Source organism: Gossypium raimondii, chromosome 12, assembly GCF_025698545.1.
Source record: "Gossypium raimondii isolate GPD5lz chromosome 12, ASM2569854v1, whole genome shotgun sequence".
Taxonomy (NCBI): Eukaryota; Viridiplantae; Streptophyta; class Magnoliopsida; order Malvales; family Malvaceae; genus Gossypium; species Gossypium raimondii.
The window spans coordinates 7151542-7161060 of record NC_068576.1 but is presented as its reverse complement, the minus strand read 5'-3'; the positions used below and the strand labels follow the sequence as shown (position 1 = coordinate 7161060).

The 9519-nt window shown below is 37.3% G+C and overlaps 1 protein-coding gene and 1 long non-coding RNA gene across 2 annotated transcripts; both read left to right on the top strand.

The window, feature by feature from the left end:
* The first annotated feature begins 242 nt into the window (after positions 1 to 242).
* LOC105763080 (polygalacturonase QRT3) lies at positions 243 to 2764 on the top strand. The gene is made up of 3 exons (XM_012581153.2): positions 243 to 567; positions 666 to 893; positions 1519 to 2764. The coding sequence occupies exons 1-3, from the start codon at positions 382 to 384 to the stop codon at positions 2587 to 2589; spliced, it is 1485 nt and encodes a 494-aa protein (XP_012436607.1). The 5' UTR covers positions 243 to 381; the 3' UTR covers positions 2590 to 2764.
* Positions 2765 to 6274: 3510 nt separating this feature from the next.
* LOC128035571 (uncharacterized) lies at positions 6275 to 7192 on the top strand. Its single transcript, XR_008192037.1, has 2 exons — positions 6275 to 6660; positions 6791 to 7192. It is a non-coding gene; the product is annotated as an uncharacterized LOC128035571 (long non-coding RNA).
* Positions 7193 to 9519: the final 2327 nt, after the last annotated feature.

Sequence of the window (9519 nt, the reverse complement as noted above, 5' to 3'; positions counted from 1 at the left end):
CTCGGACAGTTTTGTCATTGGACAGGCTCAGCACCGTCCATCCAGACTGGTTATAATTAATTCCTTGCAAAACATTTGATCAGAGTGGACCCAATCATGTTTTGAAGGAAATTAAAGGCATTGACAGTTCAAGTAATTTAATTATACTTTGATTTAATTTCCTAATTAACACAACCCTTTTAGGTATGGAAGTAGGAGTAGTAGTGCACCTAAAATACTGACCAAAGGGCAAAGGCCATGACATAAGTTGAGTCCCCCCCAAGCCAAAACCCAACCTACTCCATTCCCGCGTTGCAAAAAGTAACAGTCTTTCCTTCATAACCCCCTTCTCCCTTCCTCTCTCTCTCTGACTCTGAGTGAAAAAAAAAAAACCCAGTACAAATGACTAAGAAACTCTACTCGGCAGCATCCTGCTACCTAATCATGTTGTTGCTGTTGCAGAAAACTAGTTGTTCCACCGGCATCAGGCAAGACAAGTTATTTGAACTTGGATCAAAGTTACAAGAGCTGGCATCGCCACCTTCTGTTCCTCTCCATCTCGACTCCTTAGACTCAGTAACCAAAAATGTAAGACTTAGAAACTCCCTACATTTTTTTATCTTGTATGCAAAGAACATTTGAGGTGTGGGTTTAATTTGTTGAATTGTGCCCGGTGGGGGGGTTAGAATGGAAGAGTGTTCTACCCAATTGCGTACGGGGCAGACCCCACTGGGGTGCAAGAGAGCAGTGACGCCATTTCGCAAGCGCTGAATGACGCTTTCCAGGTCCAAACCACTCCCCAAATGCTGCCTGGCTTGAAGGACTTGGGTGGTGTCGTCATTGATTTGCTTGGCGGAAGCTACAAAATCAGCAATCCTATAAGGTTTCCTGCTTCTGGGGGAGCCAATATTGTGGTTAGTTTATACCCATCTCACCCATACATACATACATACATACATACATACATACATATGAACTTTTTACATATATACTTAAATTTTGTTAGCCAGATGGAATATTTTTCAATATAAGTAATGGTTTTTTCCCAGATAGATATTTACAAAATTTTAAATATCTAATTTATTTCTATGAAGTATGTGACTTTCAAGCCATGTGTTGTGCCTAACGTAGTTAAGATGTTAAACTTTCTAGAATTTACTTGGTATAAGTTTGAACTTTCAAGACAAGCAAGCTGAAAAGACTTTGGACGCTTATGGGCTCGCTTTTGCAGCAATGCATGTGCTGTCTATGCCACGTTGCCTCTACATACTGGTTGGTCCGCCTTTCCAAATGGAATGCAAGAAACAACAGTGAAATATTTCCAGCCAATCAAGAATCTCCCTTTCAAAAGTGAAATATTTCCGACCATTTACTTTTTCTTTTCCCTCCAAAATTTATGAAATGTCGCAACTCAAATTCATTGCACATAACTACTTCATGTCCGTATTTATTTACCATTCCCTTTTATTAAGTTCTGCATTTTGAATGTGCAGCTTTTAACTCGGATATTAATGTCTCATAATGTAACCGGTTACGTAGGTGAAAGGAGGGTCGTTGCGGGCGTCAGACACATTCCCTGGTGACCGGCATCTCATAGAAGTATGGTCTCCGAATTCTCAAACATCAATCCTTACCGGTTTCAACGATACGAAAGATGAGAATGTAGGAATCTACTACGAGGACGTCACATTCCGGGACATTCTTTTCGATTCGAGCTTCCGAGGCGGAGGGATCTTTGTAATTGATTCCGCCAGAATCCGCATAGATAATTGCTTCTTCCTTCACTTCTCAACCCAAGGAATTCTAGTCCAAAAAGGTCACGAGACTTTCATATCCAGCTGTTTCCTAGGGCAGGTTTCCACTGTTGGTGGAGACAAAGGTGAGAGAGGCTTTTCGGGCACCGCCATTCAACTTTCAAGTAACGATAACGCGATAACCGATATTGCCATCTTCTCAGCAGCCATTGGCATTTTATTGATCGGCCAAGCTAATATTGTCACAGGGGTTCATTGTTATAACAAAGCAACAGCCTTTGGTGGGGTAGGAATTTTAGTAAAATCCACCGCTGAACTAACTAGAATTGACAATTGTTACTTAGATTTCACAGCTATAGTGATGGAAGACCCTGTTCAAGTTCATGTTACCAATGGGCTTTTCTTAGGAGATGCTAATGTAGTGTTGAAGCCGCTTAAAGGACAAATATCAGGGCTGAATATAGTTAACAACATGTTTAATGGTAATCCTGGAAATATGGTTCCAAACATCCAATTAGACGGGACGTTTAGTACAGTAAATCAAGTGGTGATCCAGCACAACAATGTTAATGGCATGAGCCTGAAATCAACGGTTGGGGAAATGACGGTGGCTGGGAATGGAACAAAGTGGGTTGCTGATTTTTCATCACTGTTAGTATTTCCAGACCGGATAAATCATTTCCAATACTCATTTCATATTCAAAAGGAGGTGTCTGCAGGATTCCCTGTACATGCAGTCACCAATACGTCCAATAATATTGTAGTCGTAGAGAGTGACAAAGCAGTCAATGGGGTGGTTTCCGTGGCAGTTGATCAGTTCAATCGCATCGGAGAGACTAGTAGTCTAAAGGTTTAGATTGGATGCTCCCAAGTTACAATTATTTGTTTATTTGGGTAGGGTTAATATTTTAGAACCAATAAGGAACATTTCCCTAGAGTGCAAGAATGAGATTTTATTCATGTTCGAAATCTTTGTTCAAGGTTCCATCAGATTCGGGAATAAAGCTATTTCATTATTCTAATGTTAAAAATTATTCCCCCACACTAGTAGTGCCTTCAACAAGTACTCATCGTCTAAAAGTAATACTAGAAAGTAGAATGCAATTTACCTTTTTTGGGTACATGAAAGCAATATACTTTAACAAAAATCTCATTTGGAATTTACCTTTCAATTTATGGGACTTGATGTAAGCCAAAGGGCATATATGGAAAGCTTGTAAAGCAACTTCCCTTGTTCAAAAAAAAAACAAAGGGAAAAAAGAACTTCTAATGTGAGGAGCAGAATTGCTTTGCCTATGCTTTTACTTCGTCTTTTTTTGCGCAAACATGAGAAACTAGATTAAATAAAATTAACCAATAATTTGGTACAAAATATCCCATAAGCATCAGACTTCAAAAGAGGGGAAAGGTCTTAAGGGGGCGCCAAACAGATGACGAGAAGTGAGATAATTGCTTCCTAGACGGGGCAAGTGCATTCGTGCATCCATTATGCTCTCTAAAGATGTGCTTATGAGTCATGCCTTCCAACTTTGATAAAAGAGTCCTGCAGTCAGTGACAGGTGTAGAAAGCGACATATTATTATTTGAAGCATTATGAATAAGGCTTATGACAATAGCATCAACTTCAATTCCAAATTCCAAAGGTTAAGTCTCTCAACTAATTCTAAGCCATCCTTGAGTTCCCAAAGTTTAGCTTCTAAGCTACTAGCATGTGGTATATGATGATAAGATCCAAAAAGGCATGTCTCATTTTTGTCTCAGATAATTGTTCCAGTGATCGACAGACCAGGACTCAAAACTACCAAACCGTTCCGAGTTTAATTTAGCCCAATCAGTAGGAGTCCCCAATGTAAGCCACCCAGCTCACTGACATCAGCTGGCTTGTCTTGGTTGTAAGGGCATGAAAGGTACTCACAGATTCCAAAGTATGCCTAATAACAAGACTGTTGGTGGGTAAGGAAAGAAACACCACATTATTACAAAAATTATAGATTTCCCAAAAGAAGCAAATAAAAACCAAATTCCAAGGGAGAGAGGGTTGAAAAAACTAACTCTTAGAGTGCAAGTTTTCAAGTAGCTAATTATTCTAGTCCCTATCGCTTGCAGCAATAATTTGTTATTCATGACAGTTTATTCCACCAAATTTCACTAAATGGGCAGTTGCGTAGTAAATGAGCGATGTCTTCCTCATCATTATTACATAAGAGGCAAGTGAGATCGTCTATCATACCGTGTCCTTGTAAAAAAGCTTTACTAGGGAGAATGCTAAGACTACATATCCAAAGAAAATGCTTTAAGTTTAGGTGGGGGGTTTAGCTTCCATGTGGTTGACAAAAAAGCTTACTCTCCTTACAATTGACTAGTTTGCTTTCATCAACTAAGTTGTAAGCACTAGAGAAGTTAAAAATGCCATCTTTGAACCGAATCGACAAATTGTGTCACAGTCATGCATCTACATTAGGCGGGGTACTCAAAAGGTGATTCAAGATACTCAATAGAGGTTTCATGGGAAAGGCTAAATGAAGCCATTTGTTCCAAACTTCTCTAACTTGTTGAAAAGTTTTCTCTTCCTCTCCTAGTAAAAGTGATCTTGAGATGAGGCACCTAGGTGTACTAAGGGTGGATCAATTGTCGGTCCAAAATCAGATAGTTCTGGCATCCCTTACAGTCCATCGTAGACCATTTTAGAAAGCATTGTTGATTCATCTAACACCACTCCAAGTGGTAGACGTATTTTCTCTACGAGGAGTGTAGATCTCTTGCAGGTATATTTGGAGATAAGGATTTGGGCCCAGAGCTTGTCATTCTCATGAAGAAGCCTCCACCCAAGTTTCATCAATAGTGCTTGGTTGAAGGTTTTTTCTTTTTTGTTAATGCCTAGTCCCCTTCCCAACTTTGGTTTAGCCACATTATCCCATCTCGTCAAATGCATATTCCTTGTAGCGACCTAAAAATTTTGAGTACGGGCGCTAGTCGAAGTAATTGTTGAAAATTTAAAAACGGAGTTTTGATTTTATTTGAAAAAAGGAGTCGCCACCGATCTTTTTCTAGGTGTGATCGGACACCTTCAAAATTCTCTTTTTAGAAGAAAAATTTATTTTTAAACTTTTCTAAAAAAGAGGCAATTTTAGGTCTACGTTGAAATCCAGAGAAAATTAGGGTTCGGGAGTCGGTTACGCGCGAGGAAGGTTTTAGCACCCTCGCGACGCCCAAAATTGGTATCTCGTTAAACGCGTGTTGTCTTAATTTTCAAAAATACAAGTTCAATTTAATAGTTAATCGCGATCCGATCAAAATACGAGAAAATTTTTTTTAACACGAAAATTTTTGTAAAAAACACGAAAAATTTTTAAGAACACGAGAATTTTAGAGACACGAAAATTCTTAAAAAAACACGAAAATTTTGAAAACACGGAAGTTTTTAAAACACGAGAAGTTCTAAAAACACGAGAATTTTTGAAATACCGGAATTTTTGAAAACACGAGGATTTTTGAAAACACGAAGATTTTTGAAAGCACGGAAATTTTTGAAAATACGGAAGTTTTTAAAACATTGGAATTTTGAAAACACGACGATTTTGAAAAATGGATTCTTTTTTTATTTTTTTAAAACACGAATATTTTTGAAATACGAAATTTTTTTTAAAACACGAAAATTTTTGAAAACGCGAAAATTTTTGAAGCACGAGAATTTTTGAAAACACAAAAATTTTTGAAACATGAGAAATTTTTTTGAAAACTAGATTTTTTTTTAAAACTCGAAATTTTTGAAACACGACAATTTTTTTAAAATTGTACCATATTTAACACGAATCGACGATATTCACCCCGACATGGCAATGAAATCGACGACTTAGTGTCAAACGATTCAAATTAATATTTAATCGTGATTCTATTAAAACACGAGAAACCCCTTTTTTTTAATAAAAAAACGAGAATTTTTGAATATTTTCCATTTTTAGAAGGACGTCCCGTATTTAACACGAGTTATCGATATTCACCCAACATAGCGATGAAATCAACGGCTTGATGTTAAATCGGTTTGTTGCCTTATGCATTAAAATAATTTTCTTATTTCATTTTTTTATGCGAATAAAACCCTACTAATATTTCTAAAAAAACTATTTTTTAAAAAAATGCTAATTAAATTTAAATGAAACCATATTTAAATAAATAAAGCTAAATTAAAAAAGATTTAAGGAAATTACCAAAAAGCCCAAAGTTGTGGGCCCTTTTCTTCTTTTCCCTTTTTTTTTCTTCTCTTTCCTTTTTTTTTTGCTGGATGTTGGGCTGCCGGATTCGGGCCTGGGCGCTGGGCCGAAGGGGGCCTGTTCGGCCTGCTGCTGCTGAGCCTGGAGGCTTGCTGCTGCTGGGCCTGGGTTGGGCCTGCACAATGGATCTACTGGAGGCCTGCTGCTTCCTTCCTCCTGCTGCTTGGGCCGCCACTGCTGCTGGGCCTAATTCAGTCTGCTATTAGACTGCCGCTGGTGGCTGCTGCAGCTTGGATCGGATCCGGGTCGGGTCGGGTCGTCGGGTGGTCGGGTTGGGTTGACCCGACTGTAGATTTTCTTTTTTTTTTTCTTTCCTTTTTTCTCTCTTTTTCTCCTTCTTTTTTCTTTCTTTTTCTTCTTCTTCTTCGGGTCACACCTTTGCCCCACGCCGTAGCCGTCCTTTGCGCCAAACTCCTCCGCCCTCAGTGGCTATGGATGGCTCCCCTCTTCCCTTTTCCTTCTCCCTTTCTCCTTTCCTTTACTTCTTTTCTCCCTCCCTTTCTATTTGGTTGCTGTTTTTTACTTAATTTTTATTTTCGTGTTGCTTGTTGTTTTTCTTTTCTTTTTGTTTCGGTTTCCCTTGGCTTCTAGGTGGTGGTGCGGTGGTTGCGGTGGCGGGGTAATGGCGCGACGGTGGCGATGGCTTTTGGGCTGCTGTTGTTTGATTTTTTTTTTGAGTTTTCTCTGCCTTTTTCTTTTTTGATTTTGAAATTTAAGAACCCCCTCTTCCCTTTCAATTTCTTCCTTTTAATCTGCTCACTTTGTGTTCTTTCTCTTTGTTTGCAGGTGGCAGTGGAGCAATCATGGCCTAGGGAGGCTGCTGGAGTAGCTCGACTGCCGATTTGTTGATTTGACAAGTCTAGAAGGACTAAATTGTAGAGGGCGCAAAGTTTCTGGGGTAAAAATACAATTTTAGGAAAATATAGGGCTAAAGTGTAATTTCGAGAAAGTTTAGGGCCCAAGTGTAATTTACAAAATATTAGGGATCAAGATGTAATTTTTTTGTTTTTGTATTTTTTTTTTAAATTTAAAAAAAAAACGAAATCGAGCCGGACAAAATTCAGTGATTACATTCCTCAAAGTTTTTAATGCTTTCTAGAGGAAATTCCTATTGTTTTGATCTAATAGCTCCTTCATATTCAAAGGTAGCATTCTACTTAGCATGTAGTAGAGGGAAATAGTTACAATTGTGGATTAAATAAGAATGAGTCAACCCTCTTGGGATAAGGTGTTTGCTTTCCATGCACTCAACTTATGTAAACCTTCTCCACAATGAAATTGTAGTTCATTTTCCTCACTCTTTCTGAGTAGATAGGAAAACCAAAATATTTCCCCAATTTATCCATGACACTTAAATTAATGATGATGAGGGCATGATTCCTTTGATCCTCTAAGGTGCTGGCAAAAAAAAGTACTTTAGATTTAGAGAAATTAATTGATTGACATGATTATTTTATGAAGTGCTTAAGTACGTTATAGATTGGTGCCATCAAGGTTTTTGGCCCTTTGGGAAAAATGAATGACATCATCTACAAAAAAACGTGTGTATAGGTTTCAGACCCCTTTGAGAAGTTGTGAATGATTTCCACCGTTTACATTTGAGTGCTTCCAAAATCTAAAGATTGAGGTATTCCATGCAAAGGATGAACAAGTATGGGGATAAGGGATCCCTTTACCAAATACCTCGAGAAGGATTGAAGGATGGGAGCCTCGTGTTGGATCTAGAGCCCTTAGTGTAGTATTTTGTCTATGTATACTTGTATTTTTCAAACAAAATGGTTTAATAAAATATCCAAGGATTATATTAAGTTTTTTTTATATATTGTCCTCAACGATTTTTGCACGCAAAGCAAAATGGAAACAAATAATGGCTCATTGATCATCTAACGTTTGACTAATACTAAGTAGTATTACGTGGTCAGATTGTAATACAGAAAGACAACGTGTATTAGTAGATAATCTAAACATGTCCTTAATCTAATTGAAAATAAGCAAACCGATTAATAGGCTAACATGTCTATCAAATCCAATTTTGACTGACCGACTTCGCATGTGCGCATTAAAACAACAAATTTATAAAATAATTTTTAAAGCCTGATTTTATTGCAAGCGTACAAGTCAGTTGTGATATTTATAGTTCCGATGAAACACGAAGTTTTTCAAGGGGTCGAACCCAAAGGAGATGGTGATTGAGCAATAACTAGCATACACAGTAGAGTCTAAGTGGCTACTAATACGATTTTATAGTATGACAATTCATAACAAGAGAATATTGCAAGAAAACTAAATATGCTAGTCTAAGAGCTAAATTGTAAAAAGGTAAAAGTAATGGACTATCCAATAAATAACTAATAGTGGTTGGTTGACTTCTATGTGGTTCATCGATCCTCAAATAAGGGACTTAAATCGCTTAAATTACTAAGTGACTCTATTTTATCTCCCGATATCAATTTTACCAACTTAGACAAGTTAGCTCCGATTTATCTTCTGATCTCACCAATTAATTCAAGACTAATGAACGAGTGCACGATAAGATTACCTTTCGGTCTCACTTGCTTTAATATTCCCTTAAGGGCATCACTTCCTAAGTTCTTAGGTCTATTCAATTTAGTCCAAATTATTACGATTTAGTCATTTGTCCAAAGATTTTAGTTTACTCACATCTCCATCAACCAACCTCCTTTGAGGTTTACTACTTACGCTCAAAGTAAAAGAAATAAACATGCGCCCAAAGTAAATGAAATAAACATGGAAATAAAGAACAAGGCAACCATGAAAGTAAAACTCAAGAAAAATATCAAAATTGGGATTTTTATATAAGAAAAAGTAAACAACATGAAACTAAAAGCATTTAAGAAGAAAATCTAAAGTAATAAACATAAAAGGAACAAGTTTTGACAAATTTAAAGCAAAAGAAACTGAAATGCATTAAACTTAAACTAGAAAAGTCTTACAAGCAGAGTACATAGAGTAAAAGTGTAAATAAACCTTACCTATAGTAATAACTAACTTAACTAACATTAAGAACATAAAGAATAAGAGGTAAATGTATAAAAATAAACTCTAAGCTAAGGTAGAAGATGAGAAAATAAAAACCCTAAAAAAGTGCAGAGAAAACTTAGAGAAACCTAGAAAAAATAAATCTAAAACTAATCTAATGCGTGTGTCTCTCCCCCTTAACCAATTTTAGTTGTTTAAGGTGTCTTCTGATGACTTTTCGTTGTAAAAAATGCCTCTACACGGGCCTTGGGTGATTGGTGAACCAGGTAGACAAAGACTACCCTTTTTTGTCCAAGTTTATCCCCCTGACAAAGATGGTATCGCGATACTCATAAGTGGATATCGCGATACCTCGGGCAGTATTGAACCTTGGGATCCTCCTTGCAATGTGGATATCGTGATACCAAATTAGGATATCACGATACCACTAAAGGAAGTCTTCAATCTTTTATATGTTGGAGGTATCACGATCCTAGGGTGTGGATATCGCAATACTCTTGCCTCAGCGCCTTTCT

Coding starts and splice junctions, on each gene's coding strand:
- LOC105763080 (XM_012581153.2), top strand. CDS start 382: ATGACTAAGAAACTCTACTCGGCAGCATCCTGCTACCTAATCATGTTG. Junction 568..665: donor TAGACTCAGTAACCAAAAAT/GTAAGACTTAGA, acceptor TGGGGGGGTTAG/AATGGAAGAGTGTTCTACCC. Junction 894..1,518: donor CTGGGGGAGCCAATATTGTG/GTTAGTTTATAC, acceptor CCGGTTACGTAG/GTGAAAGGAGGGTCGTTGCG.